The 27137-nt window shown below is 32.3% G+C and overlaps 1 protein-coding gene across 2 annotated transcripts in view; it reads right to left on the minus strand.

Moving 5' to 3' along the window:
- LOC148280467 (cell adhesion molecule Dscam1-like) overlaps nt 1-27137 on the minus strand; it is a 139010-nt gene that overhangs the window by 34912 nt on the left and 76961 nt on the right. For both annotated transcript variants that reach the window (XM_088228336.1, XM_088228337.1), the window contains exon 6: nt 2064-2316. In XM_088228336.1, coding sequence (XP_088084462.1) covers nt 2064-2316 — 253 coding nt within the window. The remainder of the gene's footprint in view (nt 1-2063; nt 2317-27137) is intronic.

Consider the following 27137-nt stretch of genomic DNA (forward strand, 5'->3'; position numbering starts at 1 on the left):
GTTATAATTTATATTTTTGAAGCACATAACTTCGTGATTTTCCATGTATTGCGTCAATCAAATGACATGGTTTTAAATTATTTGCTAAACTAATTTATTTATCTGTTGGATACGCATTTAAAAATTAATGAACCTTAGCTAAACCGGTGGGCAAATAATTATTATTGGTAATTTTAATCAGAGTTATTAATACATCAACTTTGTAGGAACCTATCGATTTATTTTCTTAATTTGACATATTATTATGGTTTTCTGCTTCTTACCTCATTTTTGTGAAATACTATCAACGGCCGTGATATAATTGCTTTATAGCTGCACGACGTGGTGTCATCTAGCTCCAATTTGTAAAAGATTATTTTTTAAAAAAAAACATCAAAGTCAATATTTTTTTTTAAAAATGAGTGACTAGATTTTTTCTTGTATAGCGCTTTAAAGCTGCAAGATGTGTTGTAATCTAGCACATATAATAATATATGGTCGAAGTTTTAACTACTACGGGCGACCTGCTTTCAGAATTTTTGGCGGCGGTTACTAACATTAAAAGGAATAATTTTAAGTGAAAAATACGTTTAAATCAAAAATAAATATAGATAATACTAACACCATTTCAATGTAAAGTTATTTTAATAACAGTAATTAACGATGACTTCACATAAACATAAAAATAGTATGTAAATAAAGCGTGATTTTCTTCTATTTTATTAAGGCAATCAATATGTTTTTTATGGGCATTACAATTCGTAAATATTAACAATTTATATTTGTAATTTATAACGCCCGTATGAGAGGGCGCCTTGAAAACATAACATCGCATACTTTCAGTAAACTTATCATAAAAACTATTATTTATTTTAAACTAAGAATCAGTCATGAATTTTTAAATTACGATTTATTAATAAAAAAACATTAAATTTGTTAAAACTTAACGATAGAAGAAAAATTATAGACCTTTTAAATTTATTCAAAATTGTAAATTCAATATGGAATTGCCCTGATCTGTTGTCTCTCATCAACTTCAGGGTGCCTAGAAGAATGACTAGACAGGTGCCACCGTTTTGTAGCAACAATTCACGGACAGTGTATACTTGTAATGTCGTATTAAACAGTCTTCATGAACTCGGCAATAGTTATTTTCACGTATCTGATATATTTAGTGTAGGGTATTGTTCCGATAGAACAAACCTTTTGAACTTTTTCAAAAATGGTGAATGGTAATTATATTTATTTATTTATGCATTTCATAATATATACAAATTTTTCTTCACTTTGCCCAGATGTATAAAACAATACTTATGATTTTCTTGTTTTATTACTTATTTTATTATTTAATTTGTTTTGTACATTTATTCTTGAATTGTTTAAACTATCTACTTAATATGTAGAATAATTTTTAGGTAATTTTTTTTTATGAATCTTGGGTAAAAGGAAATTTATGTTTTTAAATATATATATATTAAGCCAAATACGTAAGTATTAACAATTTTTGTAAAAGGCAGATTTGCCGTTTATGTTAATAAACTAAAATAATAAAAAAGAAAAAAAAAGTTTCATAGCTACTTAAACATGGTGCCAAATAGTAATCTGTCCAACGGAAGCGATGTTTTGTTTTGATTGCATTAATTGTATAAAATGTAGATGGACAAAATGGGGATGGATGAAACCATAATGAAGAAATTTATATGAAATGTAAACAAAATGGATACACTTTTGTAAATTGACAATAGAAAAAATTGTCCAGTGTCTTATGAAACAGATTTTTTTCCAACGCATCAGACAGGCGGGTGACTAAGAATGGATACGCGGCCGATACTTTGGTCACCCATGATCTATCATGATTGAAAACAAGGAAGAAGAATCCCAACCGTCCATGTGCTCTGTAACCGCAAGTCGTGTTGGGGTATTTACTGTACATGGCCTTCGAGGTGATTTTCACAAAAATGGCCGTAATAATAATAATAGTCCTAAGATAATGTTTTACATGAAGGCAATATGATGAGTCTCTCGCTTTAAATCCAGTCATGGGACTTTTTTCGTATGGTATTTTTTTTAATTAGGCGACTCACCTCCGAGTCTAATTTCCGCACTGGCTTGCGCACTCTCCATGTCGTTGCGCACGATGCACTGGTACATTCCCGCGTCCGTCCTGCGCACTGAGCTGAGCACGAGAGACAGGGCGCCGTGCACACGCGCACGCCCGTCGTGCGCGTCGTGCGGGCCACTACCCACCGGCACTCCGTCGTGCAGCCATTGGACGGGGCCGAGCGGGGACCCGCTCACCGAACAGTTGAGAACCGCTGTACCGCCGGAATTCACAATCTGAAATAAATACACCATCATTTTTAAATACGAATGCCATGTATTTTGATGCTCGTTTGATAACATTTTTGCATAAATACAGGCAAATTAGCTGATTTTAGAACAGAAAACTTAGGCTTAAGAAAAATCTTAACCATTTGGAGATTCAAACCCGGAGCCTCCGTGCGTGAGTAATAATATTTTATAAAAATATATTTAAATCAGAAAATTTATATGTGAAAACGCTGAATAAGAATAATACTTGCAGACCCAAGGATTAGTGTTCCTAGTTTCAAATAATCAAATTCTTGAAATACGCTCCAAAGCAACAGTTTGTCACTGATTTTTAATTGGAGTTCAATCTTCCCTGCGTATTTTTTTGTAGAAACATTATGAAAACAATAAACTCAATTAGTTGTTAAAGTCTTATTTTGTAATATGGGTAGGTTTTTTTTTTCAAATTTAAGAAATATTTGCGTTCTTATGATTTACCCAAATATTTCATTTTGAAGTTCGAGACATTAGTCACGGGACCACAACCCGATTCGATAAATATTGATACTTTTTATTATTTATATCACTACAGAGATGGGTAGAATTTTTGTTTCAAGATTATGGATATTCGAGCGTTTACAGGGCTTATGACCTGTCATAGGTTGGGTTCAAGTGGCCACTTTTATGTAGAATTCTACAACATTCCCCATTCCGCCTATTAGCGAATATCCATATCGGTGACATTTTTGGTTTTTGTATATATGTCATGAAACAAGGAAAGCTTTCGCTAGCGCGTTTGGAGCGCCATCTATGTATTTGATATTGAGGTTATACTTGATACTTTTTGATAAACAAAAACGTAGGTATGAAGTTATTGCAAAACAACGGGGAAAAAAATGTTAATTGGTTATTTAAAAATTACAGTTTTTAGTATTTAATTTATTTCCAGTCATTACAATAATGTTTATTTCGATAAACACACCGAGCTAATGTTATAAAACTGACCCATAGGTCAGACATGCCTTATCTTTAGTTTCAGGGCCCGATTACAATGGGAAGATAACATTCATTTTCAATTTTATCTACAAAGTAAAATTACGTTTTCTGTATGAAAAGCAGAATATGCATACATTTTTTTTCTTTTAAACATGTTCAATTATAGGTTACCAATGAAGATACTTTAAATGTTAATGCAATTTTATTTTATTTTTTCAAGAATTAACGGTACAAGTACCTTTTACATTACATACATATGTACGTAAGTATTTGCAGTGGAGTATATACAGTAACAACTTTTTCAATGCTTACTTAGAAAGAACATAATTAAAATATTGATTCCACACTAAAATGTTTTACAAGTAATTGTTTAAAAGCTGGAAATTTCAATAAAAATATGTCACCTAAATCCGAATGTTTATTACCCAGCGCATGTAGACGATTCAGTACTGAATTGCTAGAATATATTGAGATGTGATTGTTGCAGTGATAAAGTTGAACTAGCCTAGTCACTCTAACTGGTACTTTAAAACCAACGAGGGCCAAAATTTCAGTGCTGTCCAATACTGAATTAACGATTTTGAATAGAACTAATAAATCATTAATAGTTCTCCTGTCCCTTAATTTAATCAAATTTGTAAAAAACTCATTTTCGTACAAAAATAATATCGGTTTTCTTTATAGACGGTCGAAGATTTTCAATTTATTTTCAATTTCAATTTATTTATTTTTTAAACGTTTATGCTCATTACAAATTGTTTCAATGCATACATAAAACGAAAAAATGAATACAGCAGTTATAGAGAAAGAATGCTATCCTCTCTGATTTTTTTTTCACTAATATAAAAGATGTCAATATCCCAAGACATACGGTTGAGTAAAAACATTGCTCTTCCTACTAGCATAACCATCGGCAGGTTGGTTCTGCAAGCAGGAAGATAAAACAGCTTAAACTGTCTATATCTAAAGTAGTCATTAGGAACATAAAGAAAAATACTCTCCGTTACACCTATGTTGATCGTAATACCACGGATCAATCGGAAAAAATACTTAAGCAAGTGTGCATTTCTTCTTTTCTCCAAACAATTGTAGCCAAGCATTCCCAGTATGAAGTCAGACGGGTACAACCACGGATAATATCCGCACTCCCTTAAGTAAAGATACCTCAGAATTTTTTTCTGGACCATCTCCAGCATAGGAGAGTACTTCAATTCGTGGGGTGCCCAGATCAGAGATCTACACTCAAGTCTTCTTCGATAACTCTGTTAACTTTGCTAACTGTGTTGAATTTCCATTGTGATCGGGGCCCAGAAGTTCATTTTACTGCCCGTCTAGACTTCTTTTTTGTAAAATAGGTACATTGAATATACTAATTTTAAAAATGTTTTTTTGATAAGTATGCTGATGATACCTATTGCTTATTGCCGATTTCGAGCAATTACGAGGTGTTTCGGTTTTATTTAGGAATTGTTATGGGTATACACCGAATCTAAATTTCACAATATTACATTATTTTGTGACAAAGATGCTGTAGTGTAGTTGAAAATGTCCGCAAAAGATAAAAATAAACTCAACTCAAAAACAACTATAGTTAACCAATGGCCGGAAAAATATACGAACTTTGATCAACTAATCTTGATACTCCGGAAACTCTTAAATGTTCAAACAAAAGTGCTCTCTCAAAGTTGAAATCACAACGGCTAAATATCAAAGACGAAAAATTGAATTTTCTCTTTGACGGTAGAAATAGAAGACAGGAAAATAATATTTATTGCAAAATCTGTTTAATTTTCACTCTTATTTCAAGGGATATCTTTATTTCATGTAAAACGGGTAGGGAAGGGGCGACTTGAATAATAAGCCTCGCCTGCTCTCCTCTACAAATCCAAGCTTTGCAGATAATCTGCTTGCACAAAGAGTATTCTACTGAATATATATGTATTTGCTTCCGACTAAAGTGTTATATTGTTTAGTTTGTTGTAGGTGTAGAGAAAAAACAGAAAATTGATTGAACAAAAAAATTCTCGAAGATAGTAAAAATCGAAACTATAGCTGATTTTTAGCTAGAAAAATAATATATGGCTTGTTTAGTCAAGGGTTTTTAAAAAGTCGGGACGTTTATTAAATAATGAGGATGTTCGGTGTTACGGGAAATTGGATATAAACAATGTTTTCTGATGCGCGGTAAAAATTAGAGCATTTAATTGTATTACGTAGTTTCCCGAAAATGGATGAAAAAACTGAAAAATACTTTGAATGACGTCACTGGTTCTTCCGAATCAATCAATGATGGAGTGGTGTGATAGATTTTTTTTTCTGTTTACGAAAAGCCAACTCACCAATCAGCAGAACTCACTGAAGAGAACTTGTGGCGTCACAGGTGGAGTAATTACAAAACTTCAAAATCACAGCCCTGATAAAACGAAAAATACGTTTTTAAAAACTATTTTTATAGTCGATCAGCAAATAAATAAATAAAAAAGACACAGAGCTTATTAATTCAGAACTGGTAATTTTGAAGTTTAATCATAAATAGAAAACCATGTGACTACCATCGTTCCCAATTAATTTCTACTCTTTTTTTAACATACCGAAAGTAAAATAAATATAAAGAAGCTTTTTAAATAAATAAATTTTGTTTATGCTCTATTTCTCCGTCGGTTATTTCAATTTACTTACACAGTTTTTTTATCATTATTGAATAAAAAAAATATTTAACGGAAATTCTGATTTATTTTTATGAGAATCAATAATCGGTTTCGACAAATGATCTCTAGAGATGGGAAATATTTTTAAGCAAAGAAAATTTAAGCCTAGTGTCATTGGCTGGTTTAAGAGGTCACTTTAACACTACAACATTCGCCATTTTATCCCATTTATTATGTTTTAACATTTGTATATTCGGTATTCATCCGTTAACTAAAATATCCGAATATAATATCTTTAAATGCCTGAACATTCGTATTTCTTTTTTAAATGGGTCCTCCATATTTCCAAACATGTATGTATCGTATTTCAATACACATGTTCGTCAATTCTACAGTATCTGATAACTTCTTAAAAAAATAGAAAGCTTTGTTTTTGCTCTCCCGTAAACCTTGCAAAATACAGATTCGAAAGTATGCGTAGGGACCGTCGATTTGTTAAAATATTTGTAAATCGTGATAAAATATCTAGACGATTAAGTAATTAGGTGCTTGTGTAAACGGATTTGGAATTATTATCAACATATTCAAGATATTATTATTTGCAAACCTAATTCACGTAAAATAGATTATTTTGCAAAAAATCGTATCTAAATTGGTCCAGTGGTTATTGAGTCTATAAAGAACAAACCTACATAAATTCGTTTATATGTATGTATATATATACTAGCGGACCCAACAGACGTTGCTCTGTTCGAACGTCAGCTTGCCTGCTATAAGCTTGGAAAAAGACTTTTCATTGATAAGTAGGTTAGTACCTAGGTACCTGTTTGTGATTAATTTCCAAAGCTAAAAATTGTTAATATTCAAATATTGGATTTAAGTAGGTACCTAGGTATTTGTTTATGGTTGAATTCCAAAACAAAAAATATATGGCATTCTTTTTGCAAACGTCAAACTCCGGTCTTTTCACCAACAGAGGGGTGTACTTATGGAGGAAAACTATTTTTAAAAATGTATTGAATTTTGTGTTATTTTAGTATTACCAAAAATCCAGTAAAAATAAATAAATGGGTAGAAATTATAAGGAATTTAAGGAAAGAATCTGATTAAGATCCACAAAAAACAAATGTTGTTTGTGAACATTATAAAAACACTTTTTTTATACACAAAAAAACAACATCTTTCCATTTTTTTGTAAATGCATTCTCCTCAAATGTAACCCTGGTAGATCGATGAATAAAACATTTATGCTCCTAACCTTTTTTTTACATATTCGATAGAAGATTTTAATATGTAGTAAACATATGCAAGAATCAATACAAAGAAAAATGAATAAAGCACTTAAAGTAACATTAATTTTAATAAATATACTAGAACCACAGATTTATATAGAATAACAAAAATGCTCAATCTAGAGGAATTGATTCACACAGAAAAAAAAAGATATTTACGATGAAAAAGAATGAAATAAAGACAAATATAAATTTAACTTTAACTACAACATACATAAAATAAATACAAGAGCATCAAATAATTTAACTTGCGAATAACCTAGGACCAACAGAAAAAGAAACAGTTTTTTGTATACAGCGATAATTTTTTACAATTCACTTTCTAATGATCTAAAAAATATACAAAACACCTAAATAAAACAGTTCTTACAGCCCGTGTGACGAGTGATATGTGATGTTATTTTATTGAATTTTTTTTTAAACTATTGTGTTATTATAAATAATATCCCCTCATACCAGCACTTTTGCTGATTGGAAATATTTCGTACTAATAAAATATGTAATTAAATGTAATATGTAATACGTAGGTTTAATATCTACGAACACGCACAGCGCAAAAATCTATATTTCTCTGAAAACCGCACGTAAATCTGTTGAGCCGTTTAGGAGGAATACGGTGACATCACACGTACCGAGGAATTTTATATGTAAAGATAAAATATGTATCCTGGGGCTGAATCCTGAATTGCGTTTTTTTATATAAGTACAATGATATTGATATTGCACTTGCAATTTTCCTCTTGGAGCATTAACATCATTGCTTGTTTTTATTTTTTAATTATGATTTCTTCAATTAATAAAACAAAAAAACATTACGTTAGTTTGACGCCAATCTAAACATTCTGTAGTTTTTCTTTTAACTATCAGTTAGAGTAATTGCAGTATTTATATCGAAACCCCCGGTTCGACACGCGATCTAGGGCGAACAATAATCCGCTGTGACGGCCGTGAATAAACGCATTACTCAGGAGCGAGTCCTTACGGCACGGAAGTTTACCCTTAACGACAGGTTAGCATACACGTGTCAAATGGAATAAAACTACTTACGACAGTCCGTGGCAGGTGACAAATTTTAGTTTTCCATAAATATGTGTTCTAGTTCGCTTCATTTTGCATCGCAAATTTCCTTTTCGCGTGACAATAGAATACCCACGTTTCCAGGCCCGTCCAATCCAGCTGGACTGGTGCTGAAATCAATTACGAATGAATTGATTAAACATTTTTGCTGATTGCGTTCGGACATTTCAAACGACAGAAGCGTGACTCCGTGGTGTGTGAATTAGTTTCGGATTGCATTCGAGCGCATCGATCCAAAATACTGTTGAAGCAATTTGTAATTTAAAATGATTCGCACATTGTTTGGTAGCACTAAAATCTTCTTGATTGATTTCGACTATCTTCTCACATTACGCTGGGTGCACATTTTCCGAGATAGTAATTATCTACAAAATCAAGAAAGGAGTCCCGCGTCGGTTTCGATAAGTTGAGCTAATGGACGGCGATAAACTGAATAAAAATGTAATGAAATCCAACAAATATAAGTACACGTGTAAAAAATCTAAATAATCGGCGCGCTCGCATGAGATGTAGGAATGTACAGAAAGCGAGGTCTTTACGCAAAAACAGAGTGATATGGCGTTCTATCCTCTCTGCCCACTCCTATGGGAAACGGCATGATGGTTTATTTGTTTGTTTTTTTTTATCACAATTTTCATTCCTACATTTTATAGCATAGCAGTTGGATGCTGTAATATTTTTGTGTTCGGTAGTTATGTTTTGTATTAATTTTACCCAATGACGAATAAAAAAATAAAATAATGACTTGTTAAACGTCTAAGATTTTCTTTCAATTCTTACAGCGTATTACTGTTTGAATGCTGTTATTTACGACAAATTGAAAAATGCCATGATTCCCTCCTAAAAAATAATTAAAATTTAAATGGGAACTTGAATAAATTTTTGTTGTTTTCCGGCATAAAACAGTTACTTTAGCCTTTTTACTTCGGGCAATAATACAGCCAACTTCATCATGAAGTTCCACCATTAGGCTTGAAATGACAGTATCTGTTATTTCACCAAAGTTTAAAAAAGCTTTTATATATATATTAAATATGTAGGTGAAATAATTCAGTAAGATTAATCTCACCTACAGATATAAAAGTTTTTAGCTTTTAAACGTCATTTAAATTAAAGGATGGAAGAATTGAAGACATATGTATAAACGTAGGTAAAATAGTAAATGTGCACATACACTTGCAATGCTTTCGCCTAAAATATAGAGCAACGACCGATGAAGCAAATCATCATTTAATATTGAATACTCAGTAAAATTTATAGTTTTGCACATAAAACATCTGTCCATATAAGAGCAACGTCTCAGAACATTAACTTCGTTCCTACTATGGAAACATGAAGAACAAAGGAACGTGGTCCAAAAAGATACCACCGGGAGTAGTAATGCCCAGTCAGCCCGAAGAGTCATTCCAAGCAAGTCAGCCCGAAGAGTCAGCCCATCCAAGTCAGCCCAAGGTATACATTCTGTTCCAGCGTGCAGTTCAAATGCAGCCAGTTTGACTCATCATCGCCATTACTCTCGTATTCCGTAAAAGTTACGTAATGCGTATAAACACGCATTTAACATAAACCGCGTCTTTTGTGAATTACCTACAAATGAGACTCAGTAAGCCACTTAAACCCGCCAGCGACAGGTCATAAGCCCTGTAAATTTTTAGACTTTCATATTCCCTTCTTTGAAATATTCTTAACCACTGTAAATTCTTATAACATTTGGTTGAAAATAAAACATTGATCCTTTTGATGAGTGTTCACACTAACCCTGTCAAAAGTGACTCAATATCACATCAAAAAATCTATGTTTAAGAAGCAAATCTCTCTCTTCAAAATATCCAACTATTGCTTAAAGATGATCCAATTTAATTCTTATTTAAGATTTACTTTGTTTTATTTGTAATGTTATTTTGGCCCAATAAATGAATTTGAATTTAAACAATTTGTTATAATTTTAATTTTAATCAAACTTAAATATCGCTTTAGAAAAGTAACGCGAAGTTAACACAAGCGACGAACAATTTTCTTAAAGCGTAATTTAATCAAGTGGATATTATGTAATATAATATTATATTATATGTTAGCGAAACTCAAAAGGGCGGGAGAAGCATCTTTGTGAGGATTAAGAGAAGAGGAGGGGGCACTTAGCGCTACTTAGAGAGAAGATAATCGCAACTCCGCGAACTAGCAGTGGAAGCTAGTAAGTAAATGTAAAAACATATGAAGGTATTGAAACATGGCTAAGGAGGCTATTGAAATATAAGGAACGTGCGTAATGTTTACGTTTGTTATTTATTATTTGACGTTGGTTGCGAATTATGTGGGTATGCATTGTTAAAATATTGTCACAACTTTAACATCCTTTGTACCCACAACCACTTTTCACTCCCATCACCAGTATCCTTTGAACACCCGCCACAATAAGACCTCGTGTCGTGAATCACGCGTTTATTTTGTTGAACGTGTACCGCATCATAGACTTTGTTTCCACCAACCACCAGTGTTCAGCTCCAGACCGGGAGCCTTCCCTAGGTTGGTGCTGCTCGCAAGTGACCAGTCGCACCACAGCAATTCCATAAAAAACGAACCAGGTTAGTGGCATCCATCCTAATCCATCTCATTCGTTGGGGTTGTGATCGATCGACACTGCATACCACATATCGAGGATATTCTCTTATTAAATTAAAATTAAAATACAGTCCACTACGCTAAACAATATCGTAGAAGCCCTAAGGCTTTGCTCCCCGCTACTTCTCGCCCCGCATCCGGGTGGGAATTCGTTTTCCCACCAAATGTAATAGTGTTTTATTACATTTTTAAAAATTAATTTAATATAAAAATTAATTTAATATAAAAATTGTATGCTAACGGTATTAATATTTTTTCGTGCGACGTCGGATAAATTTTAAAATTGGAATTACTTGAAAACGAGACGTTTCGCACTTAATGGAACAAAGGTACGTATGACGTTTTCGCGTCATGCTTGAACAGAATGTTTATTAGAAGCGCAGTCTGCAGGCATGATATGTGACGTCAAAATGACGTGACTCCAACTGCGAGCCGTTTTGTATGTGTCTATTTTAAAACCCGAATATGATAAATACAACCTGTTTCGAATTCATTGATAATTATATCACTAGAATAGTAAAAATCCACTCTAAAAAACATACATGATATTTTTTATGCTACTACCGAGTTGTAAAAATACCATATTAAAACAAAATTTTAAAAATATACGTAGATATCTCGATAGAAACCGAGAAAATTGGATTTAAAGAAGGGGGCATACATATTGGATAAGCCCGGACTTTTAAACTATTAATCAAAGACGCTAGTCACGGGACCAAAATCCGGTTATAGAGAGGGAAAACGTTTTTAAACGGGAATATAGAAGTCTAGGCATAACAGGGCTTATGACCTTAGCTAGTGGCTACTTTACACATTGTTTTAGTGTATCCTGCTTATAAAGTTAGGACTTGTGTCTCAATAAATATGAATAAGTCAACTATTTCTGAATGAATCAATATACAAATAAAGCAGAAGTTTTATATTATTTATCTTTAATTAACTTTGTGGTTAAAAATGTTAACTAATGTTAGTAAATATAAGTACATAACCACTTACCGACGTTTTATGTCTACCGGTAATAGAAGTCGTTAAGTGGTTATATCCTAACATTAGAAGAAGTTTTACTTTATCTTTGCCAACCGATGCGAATGTATTTCGATGGATAAGTAGATAAAGGCAATGAAGTCCGTCATGCATTATTTCCATGAATTTTAATGTTCCAATATCATTGCTTTTCTAACAAGAAGCCAACAATGGTTCGCCTACACCGAACACACGCCATACATTATTTCTGTCGAGTTTTCCTTTCTACAGACGCACAGGATCGTATTTATTTATATTTCATAAATAACTCGACTCACTCGTGGGGGTGGGTTTTCTTTAATTCTTGGATCGTAAATAAATAAATAAACAACGCGTCTTCTCAATTTCACAAGTTTGAACGAGAGTAGATATAAATTGCACATAAAATATTATATTGTTTATTTTTATACAGACATAAAAACACAATACCATAATTTTCATTGAATTTCATGTTAACCAACAGTTTTAATAATGCAGTTAATTTACATATACACGGTGTTACAGGGCCTGATCGCGAAACTTCAAAGGAACATTCTTCATGAAAAACATTTTTAAAAAATCCAAATATATTTTTTCCAAAACACTTTTTTATAATTTTTTTTTTATTATCTCAAAGTGGAGTAAATTTTTGATTTCTCGGACTGGAATCCATTCCACAAACCCATATCCCTCCCCTATACAGCCCTTTCCTTTGTCCACATCTGGTGCGCATCTGGTGCGTATCGGGGTTTGTAGAAGGGATGTTAGTCCCAAAAATGAAAAATTTACTCCATTTTAAATTGTTTGTAAAAAAATATGAGGATTTTTTAAAAAGTTTATCATTGGGAATGTTTCTCTGAAGTTTTGCTAGCTGGCCCTGGAACACGTGTATATTTGTTTTAATATATATAAATGTATATATTATATAACAGTGTAGATAAAATTATTCCTTGAATTCGTAATTGTTTCATATTTTTTATGACACAGGACTTGATCATAAGCGGCGGAGATAGATAATCCTAAATCAATGTAATTAGCGAATTCAATGTATAATGATTATTATATTCGGTATTTTAAGAATTAAAATTATCGATACATTTTTGATAAGCGCTTTCTCCCTCTCACGGCATCATTAGATTGGTAATTATTATTTCTATAATTTCAACACGGTATAGTATTTACCGGTTTCAAGATGCTCGTTCGAGGGCATTAAAAGCTAATCGGTCAAATCATCATCACATCATCCTCTTTCCGCAACTTATGGTGCATAGGGCACTGCATTGGTACACCAATCGCAGCGTATTTTGATTATTTTTGTTTTACAAAGGTTAGATGCTCAGTCTTATCCTTCAGGTACCAGTCCAGGGACTATGAAAAATCCTAGCGTAAAAATACCCTTTAAAATAAATATTTCATACACATATCAACCATGTCGGGAATCTAACCCGAGACCTCTTGCATGGTAGGCAAACGCGCTGACCATTACATCGCTAGGAATCAATAAAAGTAATTAGTGAAACTAACCCAATTATTTAATACACAGCTTACTACCAAAATATAAATGATTACCTTATTACAGAGTAATTGCATCGAAAATTCTGCTGTTTTTAAAATTTCTATTTTTGCTGAGACACGACATAATGGTGACACCTCGATAATTCATTTTTAACTAAAAAACTGCCCATTGTTCAAAATAATATAAAATAATGTCTGGTTGGTAAGCAATCACAATAATATATTTTCTCAAACATGAGATATAAAAGGACAGTCGAAATATATGTAAGCGAGCATTATTGCTTCCAACAAACAAGTATTATTAATAACCACTATTGTAAGTGAAATATACGATTAAACGTAGATAGCATGTAGGTAAATAGCAATTTATACACGAGTAGTTTTGAGTCTACTGACAGATCAGCTATATAATATTTCCAGGGTGTATTGAGCATCAGTTTGTACACGTCAGGAACTTGAGCCCAAATTTATTTGGCACTCGAGAAGTGCCAAACTTCTAAAAGTTATTAGCTTTCTGCCTAGTGAAACGCTTTCATTATTCAGGACAAGTGGAGACGGAAGCTTTGTGGCTCCTACCGTAATCCAGAACTGTCACAGTGGAAATCGACATTAAATTGTTTTTAAACGCGAGTAATGATTTTCCAACGGGCTGACATTAATTTTGGGTCAGCTCGGGGCGACCTGTTTCACAATAAATATAGCCGGCGTAATTGGCGGTTACGCAATTTACGGCACGTTTAGCGTTCGGTTAAGGAATATTAAGCTCGAGGAATTTTTGATAAACCTGTCAAAAAGTTTGAACTTTAACATGGACGTCATATTTCATTTCAGGTTTGCTTAATACAATGGCAATGTAATAGAGCAATTTACGCTATTGTTTTTTTGTTTAGGAGACGTCTAAATATTTATGGGGAACCATGAACTTTTTTCGTGTTAAGAAAATTATGATGTCACCATAATAAAACACATTAAAATATTATTTTTAATACATACCTCTAGAAAGGAAACTAAAAAATAAACGACAAGAAAATTCAAGATTGAAAAAAATTTTAATTCTTAAAAAAATAACCAAAGTTTTTAAACTTGAAATTATCTGTCCCCAAAATAAAATGCGAACGAGATAAGCATTTCGCACACATATTTTTAATGTTTTTTTTTGAGTTCACAAAAAAGGAGGTTACGATTTATTTCACAATCAACACAATATCTAAGAGAATACTCGAATATTAAAGAGAATATTCCTTCTCCCGAATAAAGAAAGAATCGCGTAAATGTAAATTTTCACCGAGAAACTCCTTATTTATATTTCGCCACAATTTAGCATACTTTAAATAACACGATATCTTTTCGCGAAAATGCGCAAGATAAATTGATTTTTCGGGGAAAAATTACGTTAGAACAATACCCAAATGGTTGTGAAATCTCATTTCATTTCTTATATCCAATTCTTCGCTACAAAAGGAGGTTTTGTTTGCGCAGAATTTTGATTATTTGATCACAACCTGAGGGGAAATATCAACCCCGGGGATGCAGAACAATTTATGGCAGCTGGAAAAGTCAAATAAAATTGTATGATTTGGAGGCGGAATTTGTTGGCTAGTTTTGTATTTGCGTGAATAATTTTTCACCCTTAGTTTCTGCAAACTCCGCGCTGACGAAAGTACTTATTTACCTTTCCTCGCTCGAAATCCGCGATGCACTAAACAACCGTTCGTTTCGAGGTGAAATATTTGCGATTATCAATATTGGCTTTTCTATAGTCATGGCGATTAATTTAAAAACTAAAAGCGCATTTTTATTGTTAGTCAAACTTGAAAATAACACTGAGTAATGATTTTGTATACAACTTTGTACCTCAATTGTACCTATGATTTATGCAAAAATGTGTTATCCCATATCGACCTCGAACTGGGATAATTGATGTTCAACATCAGGCGCATTTTCAAAAATACGATTTATAATTAAGCTTTTCTATAAAGTTTAGTCATTTTGTCGACCTCATGGTGTTGGGCTCAGCACGTAAGCCTACCACGCAAAAGGTCTGGGGTCCGATATGGTTGACACGAAATATTGATTTAAAATTGTGTCTTTACACTAGATTATATCTTAGTTCCAGGACTGGCACTTGAAGCGCAACATTGATCATCGTACCTTAATATAACAAAAACGATCAATTTGTAACATGAAGGTAAGGTGATCAGTCTTACGTTTCCGATACCAGTCTAGGGACAATAAAATATTTTTTTATTAATATTTAAAGCATTAACTTTGTGGGCAAACATTTAACTAAATGTAAATCAATATTTGTATACTTACCGACTTTTCTGTCTACCGGTTTCGGGACGTACCCGTCTCTTTGTCTGATTTAATTGGTTTCCTGACGAAGAGACGGGTATGTCTCGAAACCGGTAGACATAGAAAAGTCGGTAAGTGGTTATATATAAATATTTAATAACAGTTAGTGAAATATTTTAGTGTAAAAACACCCTTTTCAATAATATTTCATAGAAATCATGTCGGGAATCGAACCCGAGACCTCTTGCATGGTAGGCAAATGCGCTGACCATTACATCACGAGGCTAACATAATATAAGCAAAGAATATTTTACAATTCGATGATGTTTGTGTATGATATTATTAATTTTTAAATAACAGAATTTTTGAAAAAAATTGATGAACATAATCACAATACCAAAAAAAAGGTAAAAATCAGACTCCCACTTAGAAAAAAGGCTAAGTCACAAAATTTAATTTTATGTAATGCTTTTGAAAAATATTGTAAAATGGGAAAAAACATTAATGAAGAAAAAATATGCATCAAAATTCAAGCAAATGGTTAAAAAATATGTGTTAAATAACTTGTAAATTAAATGTAGGTACATTGTTATTATTAGAGCACACAAAATAATATGTTTATGTGTGCCCTATTTGAAGATTTAAAATTAAATATGAAAAAATCCAAAGAGCTAAAGGACATTTATAAAAATGAAGATTTAGTTTGGTTAATCAAACATTTCCCTAATAGTGTACATCAATTCAATTTATATAAAGGTTTGAATGCTTTATTTACTTTTGTTTCATCATTTTATTTAAAATTTTAATGAAATCAAATAAAAAATTCAACCAAAATTCAAGTATTATTGTTTATATTTTACCTAAGTTACGGTGCAATTTTAACAGGTGTACCTTGCATATTAAAATTTTAACTCTGCTTTCCACTACATAATATGAGACTGCGTAAATCTATGAAAAGATTCAATAGAAGTCAATATGTGCAAATGCTTTGTTGAGTTTAAAGTACCTACTTCAATTAAGCTAAGCATTTATGCCATGGATATATTAACTGTTTATTATTAAATTAAACTTTATTTCGGAGCGGAATGTACCTTCCATAAAGTAAAGACAATGGTTAAATTATACAGAGCACCCACTAAATTTATATTGGAATTAAAACGTACTTTAGATGTTCACAGACAATAATGTTGATTAAATTGGAAACTTTGTTATAAAGTGCGTTTGGAATTTAATCAAGAACATTACACTGATATTAAAGTACATAAGTCAAATTTAATGATACTTCTATGTTGTTATATGGAAGTTTACTTTAATAGTTTTAATGTTACTATATATTAATTTGTACAATGTGTCGACGCATGTGTTTTACTGTAAGGTAAAATAAAATGAACATAATGGGAAATATTTAATTGAAGTGTGTTTTTTCTGAACATTGAATCAATTTAGTGCTCACTTGTTTTTTCACACTCAATATAAAAATGGGACAAAAGAATTTATTGTTAAAATTTGCAATGAATAAACTGATTTTATTTGTTTTACGATTATTATGTATTGATAAAGGTTTCGGTGTTTTTCTTGATGAAACACATTTTTTGTAATTTCTGGATTATTTTTAAACTATGTTATATTAATTTTAAGTTCTAATATATTATTTGATGTATTTTAATTTTATCTAATGTATTGTCTGATTTCTCCATCTTATAACATCTGTACACAAGTCACCATAACTGTGGGAACTTTTGGTTAAATTGTAATCATAACCGAAAATGTTTGTTCCGGTATGGTAAATCCATTTATTTGCGTTTCTAAATTATTCTATGACATATTGGCATGCATGTAACATCAACATTTACGAATATATTACGCGAAATAAATCAGTAACACATACATGTTGGCAGAATGGTTTATTGAAGATTTTTGATTCAATGTTTGACGTTGGGTAAAACTGTAAATGTTAATAATTTAATCAATTCCACGACTCTTCAAAACATTGGATATCCCGAACGTCGGAGGTCTTCGGGTATGATTACACTGAACCACAAGGGGATGATGGTGTCGATCAACTCCATCGCTTGGATTCCGACACGCCACCGGCACTTTTAATTTCAACCACCAGTTTTCTATAGGATTGGGATTTTAATTGGATTTGAGATCAATACTATTGCCAGGCCACGGGAGAATAGTTTGACAATGGTCACTGAACCACTTGTGATTGCTTCGTGCGATGTATAGTGGGGCACCATTTTTTGAAAAACGCACTATTTAGGATTCCCATCAAACAAATCACCGATAGTGGGCAGTTTTGGCTCCAAGACTACATATTGATATTATTTTGCATTGGTATCTTCCTCAATGAGTGTACGACATCCAGCACCATACCTTGCATCAAACTTACCACCTTACTTACCTTGCTCAAACCATGACACTCAAGGGGTTGTCACGGTGTTCGCTGTGAACTCAGGCAACAAATATTGGCCCGGTCGACGACAAACAAACCTGATGCCCTCACTGGATGCAGATTCAAGTATCGTCACTTCAAGTTACTTTGGGCCAGTCATCAGTCAGTCATGTTCTCGATTCAAATAGACTGACTGAGACTGCATAGGTTAGGTAATACTTATGGAACGGCTGCAGACATTCTGTCTAATTCTTCACTATCTTGTAAGTCCACAATATCAAGTTTATTTGTATCTGCTTCTCAAACTATTATTGACAATTCAATTCCATAAATTAAAAAAAATACTTACTTATTTATTTTTATTACCATATACTTGTTTTTTATTTTTTACTATTATACCAAATTGCATTGTAGTATTGGCAAATACGCATTTCATAGATACAATATTTTTATTTCTTATTTTTTCGTGATAATATATGCTTGCTTGTTTATTAATTTTACAGAATTTTTTTCATAAGCTTATATCTTTGCATTTTTTGTTTAAATGCTTACTGTTTTTTCGTGCATACCTTTGTTATTATTGTTTTTTTTTTACTTTGTAAAACTTTTTATTATATCCCTTTTAACTAATTTCACATATTTTTTCTGTATATTCTGTGTTTATTATTTAGTATGTTAGCATGTATTTCATTTTCATTTTTTGTAAATGCCTTTTGGGCGTTAATGAACAAGATAAATAAATAAATATGGCTTCTTTCAAGTAATTCTTGCACGCAGACCATTTTCAAAGTTTCATCCTCTTCGTTCGGTCAGTAACTTGCACTCTTAACGTCTGCAAGATGGCGTTTATGTCTTAAAATGTTCATAAACTGTCATGTAGAGACAAGCAGCAGACTTTACGAACACCTTGATTCATTAATTTCGGGTTTCTTCCGGTTCTTTTGGGAGTTTTTGTGGATATTAAATATGCAAAAATGATCCACTTCCCCTTTTTTTCGATGAATTCTGCTGATTCATCAGTTAGCTTTTTGTAAACCAGAAACCTATAACAACTCTCTTATCATTGGTTAACTTTGGAAGAACTAGTGACGCCATGCAAAGCAGTTCGTTTTTATTGGAATAATTTTTATTTCTTTCATATATTTTCAAGAAACTTCGCAAAAATTTCATGCTCAAATTTTACAGCTCGTAAGTATACACGTTTAATATAAAATATCCCGTAAAGCCGAACTTCCTAATTGGCACTTCTTTTTGATAATATGATGTTAAGTATGTACCAATCTTCACCAAGTCTTTTAATATGTTATTTTTGGGTGTTGACATACGTTGTATCCGTTTTTCCAAGTGAGAAAACAAGAAGACACAACAAATTAGTCATTAAAGTATTCTCCTTCATTATTTCACGACGAATTAGTCAATAAATCATAGAATCTTCACTGTACACTGTGCAAATATCGTGAGCAGCTTTGGCAGCTTTATTTTCTCGATTAAACGCAAACAGAAAGGGGAGTCAACTTTGATACGTTAGCACTCCCATACATGACAAGAAAAAAAATATTGTCTCTGAACTTCGTAGATTTTTAACCCTAGAAAAAAAATTGGAAATCTAATCAACTGACAGCTGATATTTGATTTGTATTATATTTTAAAATTGTCTATTACAGAAAAATATAAACAAAAAATACCCATTTTTATTTATTGTAATAAATACGTTTAGTAAATTCGAAGATATAATAATATAGTATACATTTACAATATTTATAGAAATGCAAAAATTACATTGAATAATCGAAAAAAATATATTATTGAAAGTTACAAACATGAAAAATAAATTTTTGAAAAAACAGAGATAAATTACATTACACATTAAAATAGGATTTATACATATAGAAATAAAATATTGTAACTAGACGGCAACCTACACTATTAAATTTCGAAACACGACGCAATTTCGTATCTCGGCTACGCCATGAATTTCTTATAAAATAATTTCGTCATGGCACAAAGTCACCTCTGAGTAACGCCTGCTAATGTCACTCAACAAAAGCATCCTCGTTTTGATTACAATATGTCGACTGCAACATCATCAATAAAAATAAATAAAAATTATCGGAAAAAAGCACAATATAAATAAATTAATTTTTATCGTGCTTTTTTCCGATACGCAACAAATGTAAAAAAATTCAGTGCGTCATATAGGTATTTATCCAACCTAGGTATTTAAATAGTTCTTAAATAGAACGTTTTAAATAAAATGATTAAATTGGTTATAAATCAACGGTTTGATCTAATCTTTGAAACCTATTTAAAAATATACAAATAATTAATATAAAATTGGGTGTTAACATGTAATCTTGACCATTTTGTTTTTATTTTCGTGCTTATTTTTAAATTTGTAAAAAAACTGTCGCGACTTATGTGAATACTTAATTCTGAAGTTTAAAAATTATCTTCTATAAATTTTAATCAAATCAAAATAAACTGTTTTCACTGTCGTTTAATTTATTTTCTGTGTCCAAAGTTTCCTACATATATGATCTGCTGTTCGTAACTTGTATAACCTTGGGAGAAAAATGTACCTTTTCAACCCTTTGAGATTCGCAAAAAAATATAAACCTGACACATAAAATTTTTACTAGACTTCGCTAAGAGCTTTTAGCTCGGCAGCAGTTTGAAGGGGTTAGTAAAATTTGTCACCGGTTATGTCGACGGAACTCGTTAAATTAAACGAAAAAACTTGGACGAAACTACCCTTTCCTTTAGTTGGGTTAGAAAGGAAGGAAACTAGGTTACTTTATTTCATAAAAGGGGGCCTAGCTGTTGTATCAAAGGAGTGCAGCATCCACACATTTCAACAAAGAACACGCTTGCTTCAGAAAACCTTTTTACTGTAATTGTATTATTTTGGGACACATTTTATTTCGTCCAATACAGTTAAGATATAATTACAAACCTCAAATAAATTTTCTTCTTAAATTCATTTTGATTCTTGAAAATTTTGAAAGACTTATGAGACTTAAAAAGATTATGGTATTTGCAATTTAAAATGGAATTCAGACTTTACAAAAGTAAAGTTCCGCTTATTCTAAAAATCTTATTCTTTCCTAATTGAGCTCAATGTTCATATCCAGACAAAAACTCGGCTCGACATTACTAAATAATGTCCCTGTATTAACTAAAAGGCCGTTTACACAAAGACAATTCTATTTTGTTCTGTCCCAGGACTTGGTCAATGTCAACGTGTAAACAGCAATTTGTAGGGCAGAAAATTGTGTCGGGATATTGTCACAGAGATAGACGGGCTGGCTGTCTCCTTGGAATAATGATTACTTCCACCTTATTACAATAGTGATTAGCTCAACGTGTAAGTGTCGCTACTGCGCATTTTTAGCGCCGAGAATAGCGGCAAAATGCCATTTTTATTATTCAGTTTGTCTTTTAACAATTCCAATACATCTTGGTTTAAAATAAACTCGTAATAAACGCCGCCGTGTATCCATTTTCGCAGCCGTCACGTGTGAATTGCGGCCGAATTTTCGTTTTATCCTAGTTTTCCGTCTTTTGCGGTCAGAGCTGTTCACAGTGTTCACGGAGCTGGGACAAGAAAATATTGCCTACATATTGCATTGTTCACGTGTAAACAAAACTTAAGTAATGTTTTTTTCAATATTTACTTTTTAAGAACGGAGGAGAACGCAAGAGAAAGTTACATAAGCTCTGTAAGTCTCTTTTCAAAAAGTTTTTCCATCGGTGTTTAAACACCTGTTAAAATAATACTCAAAATAAAGATGGAACATGTGGTGTTTTATTTTTATTCAATGGCCGAATCAAAAAGAAAGTCATTTGCACGTATCATGAATATGAAAAAAAAGATCAGCACATCAAATAATTTGGCCTACTGTATTTCATTGACCGCTTTCGGGCCATGTCTGAACACTGTGGCAATGTGAGGCGACAAAATGCAGGTCACCTTTGACATCTGGTGGCGTTATTGGGCCGGTCGATGCTGTCACTCGCTCGAGCGGAATCGCGGGAAGAGAGAACAAAGGGAGTAGCCAAAATGGCGTGCCCGACCGAACGCAGGCTTATCCTGTCACAATTTCGTTTCGTAAGTTCGTTCGTTCGTTTGTCATATGTCCATCTCGCTCTGATGCAATCCAAACCGTATTTCCCTCTCGTTTCGTTACAGAATACGGCCACGTTACAGAATGCAACATACAGTCCGCCTAAATTCTAGACTCTTTAGAGAGAATTAACCTTTAAATTTTTTATTTTTTTAAATTTTTTATTTGTTTAGTTTTCTATACATACATTATTTATATATAAATATAATTTCAAAAATACACTTAAAAAAATATATCTTAAAATTAAGCTGTAACATGAATTGGAAAAAAATGCCCACAAAGACTTCAGCTTCTGAGTGTGGGTCATTCCTTTTTTTAATTACTCGTATTAAAAAGTTTATAGCATATATATATGGTATGACATGATGAAAAGAAAAAAAATGAAAAATAAAAGATAAACTAAATTGCTGATTATTACGAAAATATGATTAATTTAATATTAAGAAAATATGATTAATTTGCAGGGTAAATATTATTTTTTTTACAGAAGGTGTTTAGCTGTTCCTTCCATGCTAATCCAAGACCTCAAACCTACTTTGAACTGTACCAGTGATTTAATGTTTTGTAGTTTCTTTGTTGGAAGATTGAAGAATCTCGGACCAACATGTAAGGAGTGCCTCTGTGAGAACTTAGTTCTGCATCCTGGAACGGACAGTATACTATCGGATCTATTACTAATACGATTTAAATTATTACTAAACAATTTCCTATTCAAGTAAACAAATATTTTAGACAGAGAAATAAATATTATTTTCTAAAACTAAGGAGTCCACTGTCTACGTATAATTTATTACTAGGAAATAGTCTATGTTTTTTGTAAATTATTTGCGTTTTTTGTAAATTACATGCGCGTCCAAGACTCCTCCCTATCTTATTATACCATATGTTATCGAAGACTGAATTAAAGCGTTATATCCAATTTAAAATTTTTCTTTAGTATTTGGAAAACATAAGATAAATATCTTAGTTTATCTTTTAGTTGAGCTACATGTTTTTCCCATTTTAGCCTATAATCTATGTATATACCCAAATATTTATAGCTTTCCCCTGACCTTATTTAGTAGCACTTATTACAAATATCAACATAACATTTTAAATCTATTGCAAGAACGAAGAACATCGACCGATCTCACGACTTTATATAAAATAATAAAACCCCTGATCTAGGAGGATTACTGCAACTCTAACTGCTTGGACCTTAATTCTTCTAGGTGTTCAGTTATAACATTAAGTCGCAGAGTAAAAATTTTGCCTACTAACTAGGTGCTTAAGGATCACAACCTCCAACGCTCATTATTTGTAAAGGATCTAGGTGTCTTCGATGATAGTAAATTACTTTTCGACGCCTATGTTGACAGCATCATAAAAAAGTCATCGCTTGCGCTTGGCTTCGTTATGTGTAGCTCTACGCCGTTCACCATGGCAGACTCTCAAAGTCCTTTACTGTACATTGGTGCGAAGCAACTTGGAATATGCATCACAAATATGGAATCCTATGTACAATATGCAAATATCACGCATTGAAAATATTTAAAAGAAATTAGTAAGTTAAGTAAAAAAGTACATGTGTTTCCGGTTGAACCGATCAATATATTCAAATATGTAAAAAACATCGCCTTTTACCTTTGTAAAAACTTTGTAAAATTAATTTATCCACTAAAAATTGCCTCTGGTTCAATTGACTGTCCTGACTGTCCTGAACTACTATGCAAACTCTCTATTAATGTTTTAAAGAATAACCTTCTTCTTCATGTACCTCTTGTATCGTCTAATTATGGGCAAAATTCATTTTAATGGCGAACTTTTAATAAAATAAAAGCATAAAACATAGATTTATTTGCAAATAATCATAATGACGTGCGGCGTTCGCTTTCGAAAGAATTCGTAATATTTTTTCTTTTCTTTTGGATTTACATTAGATTACTGTTCAATAGATTGAGTTTTCTACTGACATTTTTTAGTGGAACTGCATTTTAATTGTAATAATAAAAAAAAGTTTATAGTTTATGTAAGTTATTTGAATTTAAACTCTTTTATTTCCATAATTATATAAAATCATGATTTACAACCCCTGCTTGGACTTGTATATAACATAGAGAATTGTTTAGTCTCCCACCAGTCTGACGATGTCGGTCACGATGAAACCCGGTCACTGATAAAGATTTTTAAATAAAAAAGGAATAAAACCATGTACGTATTTTTATTATTATAATTAAGATTACTGTTCGTTTTATGTTCGAGAACCTTTTTTAACTTACTGTGATGGTACTTGTAAAAACCTGTAATTGGCTTATTTGTAATTTTCTTATATTTATATTTAAGATATTTATATTTAAGTTTTATATTTAAGATAAATATAGCTGTTGGTTATCCAAATAAAGAATAAAAATAAGAATAAAAAAAGGAGTTTTTACACTAGAATATTTCATAGTTGCCTTCAAGTTATCAAAATACGTTGCGTTTTGTGTACTAATACAGTGCCCTATGCACCGTTAAGTGCGGAAAGGGAATGATGATGATGAAATTAGAATACATTTAAGTATGAATTCATAATTTTTAATTTATTCCGCGATTTTCTGATTGAAGCGACCCTTTTAATTATTTAGATAAGGTTCAAACTAGTTGACCAATATTAAACTTTTTAAAGAAACGTGAGCAGCGTGATTCATGTAAAATTATTACACAGGGGTACTTATTAGGTCGAGAGAGAATGGTAAATTGGGGTTTATGTTTGATGAACGCGTTTGCATGACCCGGTCCTTTAGTTCAGGAATGAATGGCATGAGCTTGGAGTTGCATTAATTTCATGCGGTATTTTATGTAATATACGCTTCATTCTGCCCTCCGTACGTCCGGAGTTATTCTAAAGAGAATCGACCCTTTTCTAGTTAGGTTGCAAAAAACCAAAATGCGCATTGCTCAAAATCTGAATAAAAATTTACGCAAAGTAAGTCATTTATCAGTAACCAGGTAGGCACGTATTATGGCCTTTAAATTAATTATTTACTATGCCATTTTGTAAGGCTAAACTAATCCACCTAACCGTGCATAGAACTCCAATTAGAGCGTGTGTAGGTACATGCCAACATCCGTTGTTATTTTCAAAATAACTGTCTCATAACGGAGAACATATTAGTAATACCCGACGCGTTGTCCTTTTGAGATGTTTCGGAATCCATCTGATGTGGCTTTATAAATAGCAGACGTGTCGGATGGAGATACTTGACGCGTTATTCACCCCAGTAATAATGCAAACAAGTCAAATCTTTATAACACATTTATGGCGTAGTTGAGATACTACAACGGAAGCGAGAATGTTAAGTGATGTTAGCAGGCGCTACTCAGGGGTGATTTTGTGGCGTTACGAAATTTAATAGTTCTAATTAACAACGGTAGCCCGAGTGATTTTAAAACATCGCGAACGGGAGACTTATTTCCGAGTGATATTAATATTTAATGTCGATCATGTCGGGAATTGAACAAAATACCTCTTGCATGGGAGCGAAACGTGCTGATTATTTAATTACATAGTACAAACTCTTCATGCTGCTCGAATACAAACGATTTATTTTTGTGATCGTAATTGACATATTTTAGTCTGGTGAGTCGTGAGCTGGCATATCAGTCCTCAAGGGATTAGGCAGGTTTTTGAGACATCACGTATTCCTGTATTTGGGATTCATAGTTATACCCCCTATTTACACCCAGTGTGCATAGAGCACTGCGCTGGTAAACTAAATCCAGAGTAGTTCATTCACTTTTTTTCACTTTTTAAAAAAAATTTTTTTTTTACTTATTTAATTATTTGTACATAATGTTAATTGTACATTGGCGGGATTATTTCCAAATGGCAACTTCTTCTAACTAACTAATGAAATAAAAATTTTTATTCTTATAATTCAATTTTTAAAACATATTCAATAGAAAATAAAAATAAAATAGCTAAAGACATAAAAATAGATATAAATGTATTTGTGTATAAATTATCTTCAATCAATACCATTACTCAATGGGAAAAGAAAAAAAGAGGAAACAGGAATGGAGGAGAGATTAAAAAAGAGAAAGAAGATGTTTCTTTAGACGTGATTTAAACAGATATACTGTAGTAACATCTTTGATGGTGGATGGGAGATGATTCCATAGCTAAGCCGCATGGAGACTATAAAAATTAGAGAAGAAAGAGGAATGTGGATGGGTACTAAGAAAGTGCCTTGAGAATTAGAATGAAGAGGCAAACCATGAACTGATTAGCGTTAAACATTTTTACGGATGTATATTGGAGTGATAGAACTATAAAGTATATTAAAAAGAAGTGAAATGGAGCGATAGTCTCTCCGCTGTCTAATTTTGATCCATTTCAGTTGCCTACGATAATCAGAAATGTGGTCATATATCCTAAGACCAAAAATATACCTTATGCATGTATTCTGAAGTCGTTCAAGTTAACTGAGTTACTCACAACTTAAATCAGTCATGGAAACAGCAGCGCAATCTTGGGTAGTAGTGAATGGGTAGTAGTAACATGAAGAAAACGTGATCAGTCTTAAGATTCAGGTGCCGGTCCGGTATCAACGAAATATTGCAGTTCAAAAAACCTTCAAAATCAATTCTTCACGTTCATCCTGCCAGGAATTGACCCCAACACCTCAAGAACGGTCGGCAAACGCATCAACTACTACACAACGAAGCAAATTTTTCCTCATTGGATTAACTGATTCAGGATTTTTATCGGAGGGCAGTGCAGCAGTTGAGTCGAAAACATTATTTCAGGCTCTATTTCACACACAGTACTGTATTCTTCATCCGCATGAACTTAGAGATAATATTGTTTTAAAATACATTAGAGGATTTGAGATTAAAAATAGTATTTTTAACCCATTTC

This window comes from Micrasema longulum, unplaced genomic scaffold (genome assembly GCF_059751315.1).
Source record: "Micrasema longulum isolate JH-2025_06_02 unplaced genomic scaffold, ASM5975131v1 h1tg000578l, whole genome shotgun sequence".
NCBI lineage: Eukaryota > Metazoa > Arthropoda > Insecta > Trichoptera > Brachycentridae > Micrasema > Micrasema longulum.